The sequence below is a fragment of the Chrysemys picta genome, chromosome 24 (assembly GCF_011386835.1).
Source record: "Chrysemys picta bellii isolate R12L10 chromosome 24, ASM1138683v2, whole genome shotgun sequence".
Lineage (NCBI taxonomy): Eukaryota > Metazoa > Chordata > Testudines > Emydidae > Chrysemys > Chrysemys picta.
In genome coordinates this window covers 13492431-13513260 of record NC_088814.1, presented here as the reverse complement: position 1 = coordinate 13513260, position 20830 = coordinate 13492431, and the positions used below count along the sequence as shown (strand labels likewise).

General features: G+C 47.8%; 2 protein-coding genes across 5 annotated transcripts in view; one reads left to right on the top strand and one right to left on the bottom strand.

Moving 5' to 3' along the window:
• The window catches only part of LOC135977338 (rho GTPase-activating protein gacV-like), a 954030-nt gene that overhangs the window by 327508 nt on the left and 605692 nt on the right, over nt 1-20830 (bottom strand). The gene's annotated exons all lie outside the window — the stretch shown is intronic.
• NSF (N-ethylmaleimide sensitive factor, vesicle fusing ATPase) overlaps nt 1-20830 on the top strand; it is a 167391-nt gene that overhangs the window by 12942 nt on the left and 133619 nt on the right. Inside the window, exons 1-2 of one of the 3 annotated variants that reach the window (XM_065577730.1) lie at nt 4898-5096; nt 18608-18693. In XM_065577730.1, the coding sequence (XP_065433802.1) occupies nt 18611-18693 (83 nt within the window). In that variant the 5' untranslated portion in view covers nt 4898-5096; nt 18608-18610. Of the gene's footprint in view, nt 1-4897; nt 5097-8729; nt 8839-18607; nt 18694-20830 lie in introns of those variants that run through there. The other 2 variants (XM_065577729.1, XM_005311728.5) reach the window with 2 other exon arrangements.

Genomic DNA, 20830 nt, shown 5'->3' with positions numbered 1-20830 from the left:
ACTTTTTCCCTCAGCAGTACCAGACGGGCAGCTTGAGTGCCCTCTGCCATCGCGTGCTACAAGGACATAACTGGTAACAGATAGAGGCACCCCAGTCTGCCGTCAGTTCCTTCTTATTGCCAGTGATGGTTGTTGGAGCGCTTCCAGTCTTGCTATCGAAAGTTTATTTCCCTTATTCTTTATGTATAGTTTCTGTTTCTAGTAGTTGGTTAGATATAGAGCAGGGGCAGGCAAACTTTTTGGTCTGAGGCCTGCGTCGGGTTTTGTAAATTGTATGGAGGGCCAGTTAGGGGAGGGGGTCGTGGCCCAGCCCCCACCTCCTATCTGCTCGCTCCCAGGACTCCTGCCCCATCCAACCCCCCATCCCCCGACAGCCCCTCAGGGACCCCTGCCCCATCCACTCACCTCTGCTCCCTGTCCCCTGACTGCCCCTGGACCCCCGCCACCCCATCCAACCCCTCCTCTCATTCCTGACGGCCCCCCTGGGACCCTTGCCCCATCCATCCCCTCCTCTCATTCCTGACTGCCCCCCGGCACCCCTGCCCCCATTCAACCCTGTTTCCCCCCGACTACCATCCACACCCCCGCCCCCTGACCGCCCCCCCCCCCGAACTTCCCTGCCCTCTATCCAACACCCTCTGCTCCCTGACCGCGCTGCCTGGAGCACCGGTGGCTGGCGGCGCTACAGCCACGCTGCCTGCTGGAGCCGGGCCATGCTGCCACCACTGCCACCACCACGCAGCTCAGAGCACCGAGTCAAGCTGGGCTCTGCAGCTGCGCTGCCCCAGGAGCTCACAGCCCCGCTGCCCAGAGCATTGCGCTGGCGGTGGAGCGAGCGAGCTGAGGCTGCGGGCGAGGGGGAACAGCTGGGGAGGGGCCGGGGGCAAGCCTCCCGGGCCAGGAGCTCGGGGGCCGGGCAGGACAGTCCCGCAGGCCGGATGTGGCCCGCGGGCTGTAGTTTGCCCACCCGTGATATAGAGTATAGTTAGTGTTAGTTATAGGTTTCAGTTTTAGGTCCTTTATGGGCCAAGTTTGAATCTTGGTACTGGTACCATAGTCATGCCTTGTTCTCCAGGGTTTTAGTCTTGCCAGTCATGTGCCAGGCTGATGCTGGTCAGCAACCTACAGCCAGCTGCCTAAAATATTTTGGGGAGTCCCACATCAGTGACAAATGTCACATTTGTAGAGGAGTTAAGCCTTGCTCTAAAAAAGATTGAGCTATGAGACTTAAATATCTCCTTATGGAGGTGGCATTCTGCCCTACATCAGAGCCATTGGGTTCAGAGTGTACTCCAAGTGCTTCACCATCAGTACAGGGTGTGCCATCCAAGATGTCTTTGGCACCTCATTCTATGTCTTCGATACCAAAGAACAGAGACAGATCTTCCAGGGACCCCGTTCAGCAAGATCTTCAGTACTGAGATCAGTTAGAGCCAAAGATTCAGGGACAGACTCGGAGGGGAGGCATTCCCCAGGGTGTTCCTCTGATCTCAAAAATGTGGGTTCATCGATTCCAAAACCTGTGTGAGGCCCCTCAAGGCTGTCCCCTGAAGTTCTGATATAGACACACCAAATTAAAGACCTAGTTCCGGTACTGACATCATTGGAGGTGTATGCAGTCAACAGAGAACTTCTCAACCTTTTGGTACTGGTGTCCATGGTGATACAGCAAGAGTTTCAACTGGTGCTGGCAACTGTAGTTCCTACATCAGCTCCACAAGTGACTGTGGTACCGATGCCCTCTGTGCTTCAGGTACCTAAGAGGCGGTACTTTCCAGGGGCAAGATACTGTTATATCCCTGATATTGCCATCCCTGGATTTGGCTTACCTGTCTCCTGTCCACATGAATTCTGCTCCACTGTTATTACAGGGCTCGGAGTCATTTTCATCGGACTCAGAAGTGGGGTCTTTTATGTCCCATACCCGACGGGAAGCTTACCCTCCATCAGCGCCTTGGTGCGGAATCCGTGGTTGTCGCAACACTTCCAGCAGTGGACACATCGCAAGGGGCAATGGCCTACATAGGCATGGGGTCCACCACATCAGTGGCCTTTCTGGACACTGTGGGGTGTCCCTCCGCCTGTAGGACTTTCCCTCATCCATGTGAGCTGACTTGCTCGAGAGTGCACCAAGATCTTTGGCACTGCAGATAACATTGGCCAATGTGCAATACCGGGACTGATACCGAACAGCTGGAAGTTGCTCAGACAGTTCGTTCACCACAAGAGATATGCTGAGGCAATGACTGGTCTATCTTCTTCTTCTTCACCATATGGGGCTATAGAGATGGTGAACAATACATCACCACTGGAGATTACAAGGCTCACCAAGAACTGCTTTAAAGTGTTGGATGCTCAGGTGGAAGAAGTCAGAGAGAAATCCCACAAGCTAGTGGACATATTGGCTTCAGCAGGGCCCTCCAGAGTGCCACTCCTGATTAATAAGCGATTCTGAAGCTGGTCAAAACATTTTGTCAGACCCCTTCTTTCTCCCCCCTACAATTAAATGGGCAGAGAGGAAATACTATGTCCCTTCTAAGGGTTTCAAACATCTCTATGCTCACCAGCCCCCAGGCTCCCACTAATGAGTGGGAGAGGCAGAGGCATCAAGCATCAACACTGAAGGGGATGGAATCAGCGACTGGGCTAGTTTGGTTGTAAAGTTTATTCGAGAGGAGGGCTGCAATTAGATTTGCCAACCAGCAAGCTTGACTAAGTTGCTGGGACTTCACTCTTTGGGAACACGTCATGAAGTTTAAACGATAAGCAACTGGAGGACTCCAGGGAGGAGTTCACTCTGATGGTAGAGGAGGGCAAGCTGGTGGCAAGGACAGCTCTCTAGCAGAGCTTGGCTGCATCAGACTCACCAGCTCAATCCATGATGTCTGTGTATCTATGAGGAGATGTTCATGGCTGCAGTCTTCCAGTCTCCCTCCTGAAATACAAGAGACCATTCAAGATCTGCTCTTTGAGGGTCTCTCCCTCTTTTCGGAAAAGACAGGCAATAGGCTGCATACCCTAAAGATTCCATGGCAATGCTGAAGTCACTTAGAATCTATACACTGAGTGCAGAGGAAGCAGTTCTGGTCTGTCTCACAGATATCAGAGCTTTATAGCTCCGCCCCAAAAAGCTGCCGAGAAATAGGGGCAGGAATTACAGGAAGCGACCACCTCTTCCTCTGTGACTGCGGCCCAGTCTAAGCACGCATTTTGACTGGTTTGTCAAGGGCAACCTCCCATTTCTTACAGGCCCATCTGTTCCTACCAGTTGTCTATCCTACTTCCTCTGTGTTTGTATCTCATGACATCACATCAGTGGGTCCTAAGCATAGTGGGTCTTGGATATTCCCTTCAGTTTTTTTTTTTTTATCCCCCCTACCTACTTCTGTTCCCTGACCCTCTTCAGGGCCCAGGCTAACAAGTCCATTCTTCATCTCAGAGCCTCCTTTTATACTTCTACATAAGGATAAAGTTAACCTTTCCCCTGAAATTTCTGACAAAGGTGGTTTCCAATTTCCACATTGACCAGACAATTTATTTGCCACTCTTTTCCTGAAGCCTCATATGCATAGAGATGAGCAGAAACTTCTTTTTGTTGAATGTGATGAGAACTTTAGCCTTCTACTGGATCCTCAGTGTGGTTGCAGACAGACTGAAAGATAATCTGGTTTCCACTCAGAGGTTTTCCCCTTATATACATTTGTGCTACCAGCTAGCTAATATTACACCACCTCCTAGAGTGTTGGCTCATTTGACTAGAGTGCAAGCAGCTTTCCTGACGCAAGTACCTATTTGAGACATTTGCCAAAGTGGCAACCTGGTCATCATTTCACAGTTTTGCTGCTCATTATCCCATTTCCTGTCAGTCCAGAAATGATGCCATTTTTGGATGGGTTTCAGGGTAGCAGCCGGGTTAGTCTGGATCTGCAAAAAGAACAGGAGTACTTGTGGCACCTTAGAGACTAACACATTTATTTGAGCATAAGCTTTCGTGGGCTACAGCCCACTTGATCGGATGAATAGAATGGAACATGTAGTGAGGAGATATATAGACACATACAGAGAACATGAAAAGGTGGGAGTTGTCCTACCAACTTTAAGAGGCTAATTAATTAAGAGAAAAAAACTTCTGTAGTGATAATCAAGATAGCCCATTACAGACAGTTTGACAAGAGGTGTGAGAATACTTGACATGGGGAAATAGATTCAACGTGTGTAATGGCTCAGCCATTCCCAGTCTCTATTTAAGCCTAAATTGATGGTGTCTAGTTTGCATCTTAATTCAAGTTCAGCAGTTTCTCGTTGGAGTCTATTTTTGAAGCTTTTCTGTTGCAAAATTGCCACCTGGTTGTTCTACAGTTGCTGTTCAGGTAGATTCTGAGCCCGCCTCCATGTTAATCTGCTTGTGAGTCACCTTCCGTGGAATGGGCATGTGCAATCACTGGAAGAAGAAAAATCAATTTTTCTTTTCCGTAACTGTTATTGCTTGAGATGTGTTACACATGTCCATTCCACAACATCCCTCCTTCCCCCTCTTTATTGCAGTCTATCTAGTGAGAAGGAGCTGATTGGGGGTTGGGAGCAGCTCCATCCTCTTATATCTTCATGCAGTGGTGCGGGATGGCAGAGGGCACTGGAGCTGCCCCGACTGGTAATGCTGAGAGAAAAAGTTCTTTGATAACTGTGCACAAGGCACATACGTACCTACAGTGGAATGGACGCGTGCAACATACCTCGAAGAAAGGTCTGAAAGGTAGGTAACTGTTTTTTGGTAACAATGAATATAAATTAGAAAATAGGAAGAGTAGAAAATTGATAAAGGAAGCCAAAGGGCACAAAAAGAACTCTGTGGCAATAAAAGATCATTAAAAGAGATTTTCTTTAAATCCTAGGTGGGTTATATTACCTCTGTTTGGCTCTGGTGTGACCACTGCTGGAATACCGTGTCCAGTTCTGGTGTCCACAATTCAAAAGGTTGTTGATAATTTGGAGAGGGTTCAGAGAAGAGCCATGAGAATGATTAAAGGATTGGAAAACATGCCTGGTAGTGAAAGACTCAAGGACCTTAATTTAGCTTTTCAAAGAGAAGATAAGGGGTAAGTTGGATCATAGACTATAGGCATCTACATAGGGAACAGAAATACAATAGAGGACTCTTCACTCTAGCAGACAGAGCTGTAACATGAACCAGTGGCTGGAAGTTGAAGCTAAACAAATTCAGACTAGAAATCAGGAGCGTATTTTTTTTTATAGTGAGGTAATTAATCATTGGAATAGTTTATCAAGGGTTGTGGTGAATTCTCCATCACTGGCAAATTTTAAATCAAGATTGGATGTTTTTCTAAAAGATCTTCTCTAGTTCAAACAGGAATTAATTCAGGGAAGTCCTATAGCTCATGTTACACGGGAGATCAGACTGGATGATCATTATGATCCTTTCTGGTGTTAAACATCCTTTTTGGAATAAAATCTGCAAAATCCTGTCCTCAGAGTGTACACAAGGCTGATTTTGCTCTGGGCTCTTCTGCTGATGATAGTTTGCAATGAGAATTGCCTCATCAGGATGCAGTTTGACTCATAGGTCATCTTTTATGCTACATGTACTGTCTGTCAGTTCGTGGTAGATCAATGCACTGTGGAAATCTTGCATTTTGTGTTTATAACAGATGTTTCATGATGAAATTATTTTTCATAGGCACATCTTTAATTTTGTGGGTTCTGAGTATCCGGGCCGGCTCTAGGTTTTTTGCCGCCCCAAGCAAAAAACAATTTTGGCCGCACCCCCTCCACCCCCCCTTTTTTTTGGCTTCTACACATGTTTTACACATGTAGGCAGTACCGGAAAGTTGTTTTCGCTTTTGTCCCAGCATTTTAGCCCTATAACCACTGGCACCGACGCAAAATTGGCACGAATGGTGCCGATAGGGTGGCACAGTGTACACAAGTAATCGTTAACACATTTACACACGTTCCCGTTATGAGTGACCGTGTCACGCGACGTGACACACTATTTTTCACATCACGCTCCTATTGCACTACTGTACTTGGCCATAGGTAAGGCGCTTGTCAGTGGGGCGAGAGAGCTCCCCACTAGCTGGGACACACACTGGATCCAGCCCTGCCTGGCGTTTTCCCAGCGCTAAGGCCGCCCAGCTGGGAGCCTGAGGGCATGCAATGGAGAGAGCTCCCGGAAAGGGGTTCGGCCAAGGAAGAGGCGCTGGGCTGGCTGGCTGGATGCTGCCCCTCTGCCCAGTCGCTCGCCCTCTGCACGGCGGAGGCAGGAGGACACCCCAGGCACCGGAGCGTTGTGCGGGGCTGGAAAGGGACATGGCAGCCTCTGGGGCTCCAGCAGGCAGAAGTGCCCCGGGGACTGTCCCGCCCGGCTCAGCTCTTACTTTGTTACAGATCTGGCCCGAGGTCTCGTCTCCCGCCGCTCCCACCGTCGGGGGTTGGGGCTGCTGCTGGATCCCGGCCCCGGTCATCCTCGTCTCGGCCCTGGCGTGAGTTCGGCTCAGCCCAGGCTGCCGCTCCCCTCCCCTCCCCGGGCAGGAGGTGGCGCAGGAGGGAGGCGAGGAGAAGCCCGCAGCTGGTGCTGGAGGAGCGGCCCGCCCAGCCGCCATGTTCCGCCGCCACCCCCTGCGCTCCGTGGCTGGGGCAGGGCTGTCCTATCGGCTCCTGCCCGCGGGAGAGCAGCAGGGACACGCTCCCCACTGAGCCGGCTCCCCCTGCCCTGCTGCACAGCCCCGGCGGCACCCGGTCAGAGGAACGGGCGGTCAGGATGCTGCCTCAGGTCGGAGCTGGGGCCCCGGCATTATGCTGCCCCTGGTAATTTGCTGCCCCTGGTAATTTGCCACCCCAAGCACCTGCTTGTTTTGCTGGTGCCGAGAACCGCCCCTGCTGAGTATGAATAAATAGTTGGACTTAAACTCTTGTGCAAGTGATTCATCAGCCCATTTATTTTTTTAGAGTAGCAGCCGTGTTAGTCTGTATCCGCAAAAAGAAGAACAGGAGTACTTGTGGCACCTTAGAGACTAACAAATTTATTAGAGCATAAGCTTTCGTGGACTACAGCCCACTTCTTTGGATGCATATAGAATGGAACATATATTGAGGAGATATATGTACACACATACAGAGAGCATAAACAGGTGGGAGTTGTCTTACCAACTCTGAGAGGCCAATTAATTAAGAGGAAAAAAAAAACTTTTGAAGTGATAATCAAGCTAGCCCAGTACAGACAGTTTGATAAGAAGTGTGAGAATACTTACAAGGGGAGATAGATTCAATGTTTGTAATGGCTCAGCCATTCCCAGTCCTTATTCAAACCGGAGTTGATTGTGTCTAGTTTGCATATCAATTCTAGCTCAGCAGTCTCTCGTTGGAGTCTGTTTTTGAAGTTTTTCTGTTGTAATATAGCCACCCGCAGGTCTGTCACTGAATGACCAGACAGGTTAAAGTGTTCTCCCACTGGTTTTTGAGTATTTTGATTCCTGATGTCAGATTTGTGTCCATTAATTCTTTTGCGTAGAGACTACTGTCTGTACTGGGCTAGCTTGATTATCACTTCAAAAGTTTTTTTTTTCTCTTAATTAATTGGCCTCTCAGAGTTGGTAAGACATCTCCCACCTGTTCATGCTCTCTGTATGTATGTGTGTATATATATCTCCTCAATATATGTTCCATTCTATATGCATCCGAAGAAGTGGGCTGTAGTCCACAAAAGCTTATGCTCTAATAAATTTGTTAGTCTCTAAGGTGCCACAAGTACTCCTGTTCTTCTTTATTTTTTTACTACTTCCTGCCATGAATCTACATCTCTTCCCGCCTACATCCCATGAATTATATTAGTTCTAGTAGAATGTGTTGTTCCGTTTTTTCAGTGCAGATCTCCAAAGATGTTAGTGTTCATAAGGCCAGTTAATATTTAATATATGTATTGTGGTAGTGCCTGAAGTCCTCAGTCTTAGGCCCAAGCAGTCCACCTGCATGATGTCAATATTTATGAGACACAGCAGATGGATGCAACAGACTGGGAGCACAAGGTAACAGTGAGATGATTAAGATTAGTGTAACAAGCAGAGGTCATAGCATGCCAGCTGCTTAGTGTTATCTAGGCATCATGGCATTATTTAATTCCTTTGGTTCATTGCCTTAGGTCTGTAATTTTAAATTCATAGAGGACTTATCTATTGGCTAGAAAGCAAAAATATTATTCAGGTTCAGTATCTTCTCCAGCTTGACCAGTCTCTCCATTCCCCTCCCCATCATATCCACTATCTAGGCAAGTCCTTTGATTTCTTCCTCTTACTTCCATAATTCACTTTCCTCTCTGTACTCAATGCTAAAATCCCAGTGCATGTCCTGAGCAAATCAGGAGGCCATTACAAGTATCTTCTTGCTGCCTCTCCTCCCCCTGTTTGTTTAAAATACGGTGAACAAAGTTATATTTATCTCCCTCTTCTGCTGCTCTAGTCATGTCACTCCCCGCACTCTGCTTTTTAATCATTCTATTGGCCTCCTATCTTCTGCATCAAATTAATTTTTCTTATACTCCCTACAAGGCCCTATATAATTTTGGCTGTGCCTATGTCATTTTTGTCATTTCCACTTTCAATATTGTGCTTTCTGCTCTGCCTCATATGCCTGGGACAGTCTCCAAGTACTTCTTTGCCAGGGGCCCTTTTCCTAGTTCATCAAATCCCGATTTATAATCTTCAAATCCCTCTTCAGGCTATGCCATCCCTAATCATCTCAACAATCCCCAGTCTTTCCCTCTCCAGAGCTGTTGTATCACCGAGTTTTCTTGCCCTGAAGGGCTTACTGTCTAAATAAGACAAGGTAAGAATGTGTGTTTTCTGGGCTTGTAAAGCCTTGTGTCCGTTAAAGGTGCTTAACTAGTAACTTGTGCCTTGTGAATAAATAATCAGAACACGCCACAGGCTTCACCTATGCCATCCACAGATGTTGCAAAATTGGCTTTTCTTTAGTGAAATGTGTTCTGTATGGCTAACTAGTAGTGTTGTGTACTAGAGCAGTGATTCTCAAAGCCGGTCCGCCGCTTGTTCAGGGAAAGCCGCTGGCGGGCTGGGCCGGGCCAGTTCGTTTACCTGCTGCGTCCGCAGGTTCGGCTGATCGCGCCTCCCACTGGCCACGGTTCGCTGCTCCAGGCCAATGGGGGCTGCAGGAAGTATATTCCACTTAGGTGTGTGCATGCCCAGCATGCAAAAGCCAGAGCCTTTTGCCTAGCGGTACCCACAGGGGGCAGCACTCGTGGCTGTGACCCCTCCTCTGGCTATATGAGCCACGCTGCCCCGACCCCCCTCAGTTCCTTTTCCCCACCTGTGGCTGGAGTTGGAGGTGTGTGTGGTTGTGTGACAACCTCGCATTTCTTGTTAGCCTAGTTTATTGTATAGAATTAATGTTAGTAAGTAGTTAGTGTTAGTTGTTAGTGTTCCTTGGTGATGCCCTCACTGGGGTTCAAACACTGTCCTTTGTATGGACAGGCAATCCCCAACAGTGACCCCCACACATGGTGCTTGCTTTGTCTTGGTGAGGCCCACCTTAAAGCGTGTTGTCTGACTTGTAAATCATTTAAGAAGTGGTCTCAGGTGGTGCGGGACCTTTGCCTCAAGAAGCACCTGCTTGAACATGCCATGTAACCTGATCTGCCTCCTCGGGCTGAAGATCGCCGTTGAACTCACAGGGCGCTGCCGCCTCTTGTTCCAGGGCAGGCACCTCGCCGAAGAGAAGGAGGAGCCATTCTCCATCATTGTGCTGAGAAAGAGGTCATAGAATCATAGAATATCAGGGTTGGAAGAGACCTCAGGAGGTTATCTAGTTCAACCCCCTGCTCAAAGCAGGACCAACCCCAACTAAATCATCCCAGTCAGGGCTTCGTCAACATGACTTAAAAAACCTCTAAGGAAGGAGATTCCACCACCTCCCTAGGTAACCCATTCCAGTGCTTGACCACCCTCCTAGTGAAAAAGTTTTTCCTAATATCCAACCTAGACCTCCCCCACTGCAACTTGAGACCATTACTCCTTGTTCTGTCATTTGGTACCACTGAGAATAGTCTAGATCCATCCTCTTTGGAACCCTCTCATAAGACTAATCAGGTTTTCTCCAGGTTGTGGGGCAACTTCTTTACCTCCCCTAAGAAAAGCACAGACTGGCATGGTTTGGGCACGCGGTATGGTGTGGGTGCCTCTGACCCTGCCCTCTACCGAGTGGGAAGGGCAGAAACACTATACCATTGACTCAGTTCTGGCTTCCGGGTGTCTCTTGAGCCTGGTACCGACAAGGGAAATGCCAGTACTGACTGACTTCATGTTGTCGGCGTATCAGGCAGCTGCAGACTTCTTCTGCCTTTCGGTCCTGACCTCCCCATTGATCCAGCACTTTCTCAGGGCTGCGCCACCTATGGGCCCTCCGATGGAGCGAGCCACTGCACCTCCATGTCTGTTGGCACCGCACCCAGATGCTCCCCTTGCAGTGGTGGGGATGTAGCTGGTACCGGAATTGGTGTGGGGAAGCTTGGCACCGGGCCCTCTTCAGCACCACTGCATTTGACTCTGCAAGTGCTCTCATGGTGGCTCTCACCACCTTATTTGGATGTTCTGGTACTGCTGTTTCCACTGGGACCAACAGTGCCTGTGGCGCTGGCATGCTCAGTACTGACGGTACTGCCTTCATCGTGGGCACTGATTTCTGCCTTGTTCTGGGTGACAGATGAATTGGACCGCTTATTGGCTTCCTCAGGTGTCACTCTGCCCATGTTGCTGATATCCTGGGGCTCTGATTCTGAGTTGGAGTCGTCATCTGCCTCCACTGCATCACCTGATGAACTCAAGGGACTGCTAATGGACCAGTATGGTCTCCAGGGTTGGCATGTGCTCTGTGGCCAGGACGGAGGTCCCTGGCCCAGCCCTTACTGGTTGTGAATGACCTACCCATATTGGTGGCCTGGTTCTCAGTTGGATGCTCCTTGTTCACAGAGATCCCACTCTTCGTCTCAGGCCCAGGCAACAGTGCTCTTCCTCCCTGTGGAACCTCCAGAGTCTCCCCTCCTGGGTGTGTCTTCCCGGGAGCGAGACCCAGTTGTGGCTCAGCCCAGACCTTCGTCCTTGTCGCCAGACAATGCCGTGCTGTCTGGTTCATCCTCCACTTCTCTCCTGGAAGACTTTAAGGCGTACCAGGACCTTTTATGCCACTTAGCCACATCTCTGGGCATCCAGATAGAGTTCATTCAAGAGAACACGCATAAAATAATGGTCATTTTGCATCCCTCTGTCCTCAGGAGAGTAGCCCCTCCTGGTCAATGATGAGGTCCTCGAGCTGGTGAGAGCCCTGTGGAGTACACCGACCTTGGTACCGCCAGTGGCAAAATGCATGGAAAAGCATGACTTTGTTCATATGTATGGATTTGAGGAGTTCTATTCCCTCCTGGCCCCGAGCTCCCTGGTAGTAATGATGATATCTGGTAGGGGAAGTTAAAGTCTACCCCCAAGGACAAAGACTTCAAGCAGTTGGATCTTCTGGTAAGAACATTTATACCCCATTGTCTCTACAGATGAGGATTGCTAATCAACAAGCTTTGCTGTCTAAGTATGATTTCCTCAGTTGGTCAGCCATGGCTAAATTCGAGGAGCAGTTGCCCAAGGCCTTGTATGAGGAGTTCTGGGCATTTGTTGCGGAAGGCTACTTGGTGACCAGAACGCCCCTACAGTCGACCCTTGAGGCTGCAGACACTGTGGCCAGGGTCATGGCCTCTGTGGTAATCATGAGGAGAGCTCCCTAGTTGCAAAACTCTGGGATCTCTGTAGACGTCCAACAAGCCATTGAAGACTCACCCTTTGATGGCCAAGTCTTGTTCTCAGACAAGATGGATGAGACCTTGCATTCCTTCAGGGATTCCAGGGCTACCTTGAGGTCCTTGGGAGTATACACGCTGTCCGTGCAAAGACTCCACTGTGGGATGCAGCAAGAGTATCGCCTGCAGCGCTCCTTTGCGCAACCATCCCCCCCAAAACAATGGAACTACCCTAGAAAGAGGGATAGAGCCCACAAGAGGAAGCAGTTGGGCTTGGGCTTTGGACAGTTTTCATGTCCTCCCTTGGCACCATCCAAGTGCCCTTTTTGACTCCTTTGTCCAGAACACTGATCCAGTCATTCCTCTGCCCCCTTCATCCACCTGTCCCTTTGCAGACAGGTTGTCTCGCTTTTACAATGCTTGGGACTCTATTACCTCAGACAGCTGGGTCCTAGACACTGGCAGATCAGGGTACACAATCCAGTTCCTCTCCACGCCTCTTCCCCATCCTTCTTCAGGGACCCCTCTTACGAGACAATGCTCATTGAGCAAGTCAGCTGTCTGTCGAAGTTGGAAGTGGTGGAGGAGGTTTTGCCAGAACACCGGGGCCATGGTTTTTACTCCGGGTACTTCCTGATACTGAAATCCAAGGGCAGGGTGAGATCCATTCTTGACCTTTGTGGCCTCAACAATTTCATCAAGTATATGCGATTCCGCATGGTCACTCTACATGGTCTCAGAACAATTGGTTTGTTGCTCTGGACTTTCAGAACACTTACTTTCATGTGGCCATTCTGCCAAGCCACAAAATTTTGTTACATTTTGTAGTGGTAGGAGAACACCATTGTTAGTATATGGGTTCTCCCGGTCAGCCTCTCTTCTGCCCCCCAGATCTTCACCAAATTCATGGTGGTGGTATTGGCATACCTCAGGAGGAAGGGTATCCACATCTTCCCATGTCTTGACAACTGGTTGCTGAAGGTAGATCCAGAGAGGGGGGGGGTTTCACCCATTTTGACACTACGTTGCATTTGCTCAACAGTCTGGGACTCCTTTTAAACACCTCAAAGTCAGCCTTGGCTCCCACTCAAAAAATCAAGTTTGTTGGAGCCCTTTTAGACTCCACAAAGTCAAGAGCGTTCCTGCCAACCAACCACTTCCAGTCAATGCAGCAGCTCTGCTTCAGCCATCCACGACAGTCAGTGTGTGTCTGAGCCTGCTGGGCCGCATGTCTGTGTGCATGCAGGTGATCCAGTTCGCCAGGTTGCGCCTTCACCCCCTTCAGATGTGGCTCAGGATGGTTTACCGCCCTGCTCTGCATCCTCTGGACAGGCTGGTTCACCTCCCTCCACCAGTCCTAGATTCCCTATGCTGGTAGGAGTCCCCATGCAATGTGCACCAAGGGGCCCCTTTCGCTCAGGCGTCTCGAACCAAGACACTGGTTGCTGATGTTTCCCTTCTGGGTTGAGGGGTGAATCTGGCCTTATTAAAGGTGCACGGCCTGTGGGCAGAACTGGGAGCCTCACTCCATATCAACGTGTTAGAACTTCAGGCCATCCACAATGCATGTCGTGCCTTCCAATACCGCATCAGACACGCAGTGGTACTCATCAACCGTACCACTGTAATGTACCGTGTGAACAAGCAACGGGAATGCATTCCCGGTTACTCTGCCCGGAGGCAATCAATTTTGGAAATTTTGCATTGAAGAAGACATCACTCCAGTAGCAGTCCATTTGCTGAGGGTGCAAAATCGTTTTGCGGACTCGCTCAGCAGGGTTTTCTCCCTGAGCCACGAATGGTCCCTGAAGGGGAGAGTTCTCTGGGTCATCTTTGCAATGTGGTGCATCCCTGCAATCCACCTGTTTGCAATGAGGGGAAAACGGGAAGTATTGACTATTCTGCTCTCGAAGGGGCCTCAGCCCAGGCTCCATCTCTGATGCCTTCCACTTTAGCTGGCAGCCGGCCCCCCTGTATGCCTTTCCTCCTCCATTCTCATCATTCTGCAGGTCATCCTCAAGCTCAAGGCATATTGGGCCAAGCTCTTCCTCACTTCTGGTTCTCAAACCTCCTTGCTCTGATGGCTCAGCATCCTATATTGCTTCCTCTCCATCCCGACCTGCTCACTCAGAACCATGGCCTCACCATTCATCCTGCGATCAGTGCCCTGCACCTTATGGCATGGTTGCTACATGGCTGAACCAAGAGGAGGAGCAGTGCTTGGTGGCTGTCCAACAAGTCCTACTCAAAAGTAGGAAGTCCTCCACTAAGATGGCCTACGTAGTGAAGTGGAAGAGATTCTCGGTGTGGTCCTGGGCCATGGGACCCAACCGACGGGGGCAGCCATCCAGGACCTCTTCAAGTACCTGCTACATCTTCAGAAATCGGACCTTGCGCTCAGTTTCCTGAGAATGTATTTTGCAGCGATATCAGAATTCCATCCATTGATTCAAGGGAAGTCAGTTTTTTCCAATGCCATGGTGGCGAGATTTCTGAAGGGGCTTCTCTGCTTACATCCTCTGGTCCGAGAACTGGTTTCCTTGTGGGACCTACACACGTTTCTGGTGGCTCTGATGGTCCCTCTGTTTGAGCCCCTTGTGTCCTGTCCGCGTCCCCTTCTGTCTCAGAAAACTGTGTTCTTGATAGCAACCGCTTTGGCAAGAAGGGTGTGTGAGTTGCAGGCTCTCATGGCTGAGTCGCCTTACACTCAGTTCTCCAAGGACAGGATAACACTGACCACACCCAAAGTTTTTATGTAAGGTAGTCTCTCCGTTTCATCTGTGTTTTTTTCCTAAGCCGCGCTTTTCCATGGAAGAACGACGCCTTTATACTCTGGATGTCTAGCCTTTTATCTAGACAGGACTAAAACGTTTCATGTTTTGCCTCCCCTGTTCATGTCATATCTGGACTGCATGAAGGGGCAAGTGGTCCCCCTGCACAGACCATCTCTAGATGGATAATATCCTGCATCAAGGCTGCATATGCGATAGCTTCGGTTACGCCTCCTCAGTGGATACCGGCTCACCCCACGAGAGCGCAAGCGACATTGATAGCATTCCTCAGTGACATTTCCATACTGGACATTTGCAGGGCGACCATGTGGTTGTCTGTACATATGTTTATGGACCATGCTGCTGTTACCACATCTTCTAGCACAGATTCAGGCCTCGGAAGGGTGGTCCTGCGATTCCCATTTCAGTAGACTCTGAGCCCCGCCTCTGGATTGGGATACTGTTTGTGAATCATCTAAGTGGAATACACGTCTGCATCTACCCGAAGAAGAAGAAACGGTTACTTACTGTAACTGGTTCTTCAAGATGTGATGCAGACATGTATTCCATTACCCACCCTCCGTCCCTTTTGCATTGGAGGCTCCTCTCATGGGCTTTCAGTGGGAAGGAACTGAGGGGGATCGGGATGGCGACTCCTCATATAGCCAGAGGAGGGGTCACAGTCATGAGGCCACCCCCCTACAGATACTGCTAGGCAAAAGTCTCTGGCTCTGGCATTCTGGGCATGCATATGCCTAAGTAGAATACATGTCTGCATGACATCTCAAAGAACCGCTGTTACAAGTAAGTAACACTTTCGTTTTTGCCTATCTCTGCAGCATGGCACATGGGTTGCCTGCTGGAATCATGTGGGCGTGTCTCACCTGATCAGTTCCCAGCCACTTGCAGGGTCCATGGGCATTGATGGCATATTGCTATCTCCTATTCTCTGCCTGTGGCACACACTTTTTAGTTAGACTAAAGCATTTTAGAAGCTAATATGAGGGGGCAAGGAGTCTAGGAGAGCTGGCTGTATTTTAAAGAAGCCTTATTGAGGGCGCAGGAACAAACCATCGCGAAGTGCAGAAAGAATAGCAAATATGGCAGGCGACCAGCTTGGCTTAACAGTGAAATCCTTGCTGATCTTAAACACAAAAAAGAAGCTTACAAAAAGTGGAAGATTGGACAAATGAACAGGGAGGAGTATAAAAATATTGCTCAGACATGCAGGAGCAAAATCAGGAAGGCCAAATCACATTTGGAGTTGCAAGCTAGCAGGGGATGTTAAGAGTAACAAGAAGGGTTTCTACAGGTATGTTAACAACAAGGAGAAGGTCAGGAAAAGTGTGGGACCCTTACTGTATGGGGGAGGCAACCTAGTGACAGATGATGTGGAAAACGCTGAAGTACTCAATGCTTTTTTTGCCTCGATCTTCGCAGACAAGTTCAGCTCCCAGACTGCTGCACTGGGCAACATAGTATGGGGAGGAGGTGAGCAGCCGTCAGTGGTGAAAGAACAGGTGAAGGCCTATTTAGAAAATCTGGACATGCACAAGTCCATGGGGCTGGATGCAATGCATCCAAGGGTGCTGAGGGAGTTGGCTGATGTGATTGCCGAGCCATTGGCCATTATCTTTGAAAATTCATGGCGATCGTGGGAGGTCCTGGACGATTGGAAAAAGGCAAATATAGTGCCCGTATTTAAGAAAGGGAAGAAAGAGAACCCGGGGAACTACAGACTAGTCAGCCTCACTTCAGTCCCCGGCAAAATCCTGGAGCAGGTCCTCAAGGAATCCATTTCGAAACACCCTAGAGGAGAGGAAGGCAATCAGGAACAGTCAACATGGATTCACCAAGGGCAAGTCATGCCTGACCAACCTGATTGCCTTCTATGATGAGATAACTGGCTCTGTGGATATGGGGAAAGTGGTGGATGTGATATATCTTGACTTTAGCAAAGCTTTTGATATGGTCTCCCACAGTATTCTTGCCAGCAAGTTAAAAAAATATGGATTGGATGAATGGACTGTAAGGTGGATAGAAAGCTGGCTAGATTGTTGGGCTCAATGGTTAGTGATCAATGGCTCGATGTCTAGTTGGCAGCTGGTATCAAACGGAGTGCCCCAGCAGTCAGTCCTGGGGCCGGTTTTGTTCAACATCTTTATTAATGATCTGGATGATGGGATTGATTGCACCCTCAGCAAGTTTGCAGGTGACACTAAGCTGCTGGAGAGGTAGATACGCTGAAGGGTAGGGATAGGGTCCAGAGTGACCTAGACTAATTGGAGGATTGGGCCAAAAGAAACCTGATGAGGTTCAACAAGAACAAGTGTGGAGTCCTGCACTAAGGACGGAAGAATCCCATGCACTGCTACAGGCTGGGGACTGACTAGCTAAGCAGCAGTTCTGCAAAAAAGGACAAGGGGATTACAGTGGACAAGAAGCTGGATATGAGTCAGCAGTGTGCCCTTGTTGCCAAGAAGGCCAAGGAGCATTGCCAGCAGATCGAGGGAAGTGATTATTCGCCTCTATTCGGCACTGGTGAGGCCACATCTGGAGTATTGCGTCCATTTTTGGTTCCCCCACTACAGAAGAGATGTGGACAAATTTGGAGAGAGTCCAGCGGAGGGCAATGAAAATGATTAGGGGGCTGGGGCACTTGACTTACGAGGAGAGGCTGAGGGAACTGGGGTTATTTAGTCTGCAGAAGAGAGTGAGGGGGGATTTGATAGCAACCTTCAACTACCTGAAGGGGGGTTCCAAAGACGATGGAGCTTGGCTGTTCTCAGTGGTGGCAGATGACAGAACAAGAAGCAATGGTCTCAAGTTGCAGTGGGGGAGGTCTAGGTTGGATATTAGGAAACACTATATGACTATGAGGATGGTGAAGGAATGGAATGGGTTACCTAGGGAGGTGGTGGAATCTCCATCCTTAGAGGTTTTTAAGGCCTGTCTTGACAAAGCCTTGGCTGGGATGATTTAGTTGGTGTTGGTCATGGTTTGAGCAGGGGATTGGACTATATGACCTCCTGAGGTCTCTTCCAACATTAATATTCTATGATTCTATTATTTCAGTCCTCAGGGGACTAAAATCCTTTGCGTCAATATAACGATATCTGGGTGAAATTTAATGTCCTGTGTATGCAGAAGATCAGACTGTATAATCTAATGGTCCCACCTGGCCTTAAAGTCTATGAAAGTATAAAGAGAAGTTTCCCAATAACTTTCAGTTAATAAAAATCACCCATTTTGGTCTCTGGCTTGGTTGAAAACATCAGAACTATTCATTGAACCATAATCTTTTTCCACTGCACAATTAAACCTTTGGTGGCACAGTAGGAGAGGGGTGGGTATTCAGGTATTAGAATCCCAAACAGTTTAGAGTTTTACATTTTTCTGCCAACACCTTGAATTGCCCTCAGAAGTAAATATGATGAAATATGGTTTAATAGTGCCAAGCAGATATATTCTTTGCCAGATGAGCTTAGGGCAGTCTTCTGTAGAGTGTACTGCGTTGTCAGATCTAGAGGTTTCAGGGTGTGGAATGTGGCAATGTCTGCTTTAAAGAAAGAAACAAGGATAGTGTGGTAATATCTATCTTTATTTGGACCAACTTCTGTTGGTGAAAGAGATGTGCTTTCTTCGGATTTCTGAAGAAGAGCTCTGTGAAATTCAAAAGCATGTCTGTTTCACCAACAGAAGTTGTTCCAAATAAAGATATTACCTCACTTGCCTTGTCGCTCTCATATGCTGGGACTTACGAGGCTATAATCAACTGCAGACATACTTTAGAGAGAAGCTGTGTAAGTGCCTTAGAAACTGTGACTGTAGAAAGGTGCTTTTTGCCACTGATGGCAAACTATGCATCCAAACGTCACATCAGTGCTAATGAGATCTCAAGGAACCAATCTGCATTTCATTTAATACAGTTTAAGAAATGCATAATTTATTAAAAAAAGATGCTTGTATTTTCTTGTGGCTCATTACTGATTTTTTTCTGCCCTGTTTGTGTCACCTCCAATAGTCTATGCAAGCGGCAAGATGTCCTACAGATGAACTGTCATTAAGCAATTGTGCTGTCGTGAATGAGAAGGATTTCCAGGCTGGCATGTAAGTATCCACTGTTACTCTTCTGTCTAACAAGACCTAGAGAGAGTGTCATTTTAGACCTGGAAGCAGTCAGCTAAATTTCTGAAACTGACTTGTTCCCAGAACTCACCCTGCCTGAGTCACTTGTGTATCTCTTCTTTGGGAATGTGAATGTGGCTTTGAGGTTAAAAGTGAGGGTGTGGCTTTATCCCAAAAGATGGGAATAAGGTAGGGGCCATGGTTGGACAAAGAGCAGGCCTTCTTTGCATGGATGCGTATTTAGGGTATTTCAGTTAAGTCTTTTTTAAGTGTAATGCATGGAAGCAGAAAACATGTCATTTTATCCACAGGAAACTCCTAGTACTAGGCTAGTCCATAAAATGCAACTTGAGGAGATCGAAATGTTTTGCCACCTTGTCCTCTTAGCCCCACCTATACAGTTGCTAGACATGATTTCAATTTTTGAGTTTGTAAAATATTCTGCAGTTCAAAAATGTGAAGGCATTTCCTTACTACTTGTGAGTGCTTTCCTTTGCAACCTTAATGTACTTTTAATATCTAGGATTTTTTTGTGCGTGCAGTGGAGTGGATCTCAGAGTGATTTTAAGCAGGAAAACTCAATTTAAATAATTGATTTTTGTATTGTTGCCTAGAGAGAGGGTAATTCTCATTGGTTGGTAACCATTAAAACATACTGATTTGCAACCAAATATAGTTGTTGCATTAAATTTGGTACTTTTTTGGTTAGTCACAGTGATGGACTGTAGCTATATGCATTTATTGAAGCAATTATATACATTAACATACATTTATTCAAATTCTTAATTTTTACATTATTATGTTAGAAAACAGTGAATGATGCATTCCTTGTTTACTGGATGATGATTTCTTATTTAGGATTTTTGTCAAACTGCATTTGGATGGAAATTGGAATTCAATTACAAATGTAAAATAAATAGTTTATTAGTAGTTAAATAAAACTTGATTAGTAGTTAAATAAAAATATGTTGAAGGCATAAGAAATATGTTTTAACAAACATTTTGCATGTAAGGAAGTATTAATTGTACTTAGTGACTTGACTGTTTCTGTTCAAAAGTATTTAGGTGCCTGAAGATGCAGATAGGCACCTAGTGTGATTTACAAAAGTGCCTAAGCGTGTTAGGTGCCTGACTCCCACTGAAATCTGTGAACCACTGTACATTTTGAAAGGTTTCAGAGTAGCAGCCGTGTTAGTCTGTATCCGCAAAAAGAAGAACAGGAGGACTTGTGGCACCTTAGAGACTAACAAATTTATTAGAGCATAAGCTTTCGTGGACTACAGCCCACTTCTTCGGATGCATATAGAATGGAACATATATTGAGGAGATATATATACACACATACAGAGAGCATAAACAGGTGGGAGTTGTCTTACCAACTCTGAGAGGCCAATTAATTAAGAGAAAAAAAACTGTACATTTTGTATGGCCAGTGTCACAAGGTGTGCCTGCTATGGCTAAGTGTGGCACTGCAGACACTCCCTGCCTCAATTTCCTCCTCCTCAGGGTTTTCCGTCTCTCCCAGGGTTCACATGGCTCAACAAAAGTCCAGACCAAACCAAAAGTACTTTTGCCCCACTTAGGATCCTCTTCAGCCTGCTCTTCAGGTTCAGTTCCCAGTCCCTTCTGGGTTACCTTTCAGTCTCTCTGTGGCTCTGTCATAGAGCCCTGACTCCCAGACCACTTCCCCGGAGTCCTCTGACACAGTCTGAGCCCCTCTGGGCTACATTTTATTTCCTTTGGCTCTGAGAGAGAGCCCTGACTTCTAGGCTTCTTCCCTAGAGTCCCCTCACAATCTCCTGCAGGCCTTTGCTCAGGGCCTTCCACAGAAACCTGCTGATTCTGTGTGGTTCTAGTCTCTTTAAAAGGGATCAGAACTACTCGGAAATAACCTACCTGGTCCTGATAGGGGGGCTAGCTAATCTGTCCCAAGTGTGGCTGAGCACAACTACCCTAAAGGGCCAGCCAACCTGTGACAGGCAGGGCTCATCTTGAGAATCTCTTAATGAAAGGCTGATTTAAAGCCGTAGTGATTCCTATAGTTAATAATTGGCGTTTTCAGTGGAACATGCGGTATTGTTCATAGATCTCTAGTTCCCGATCATGCTGCTGTAGTCAG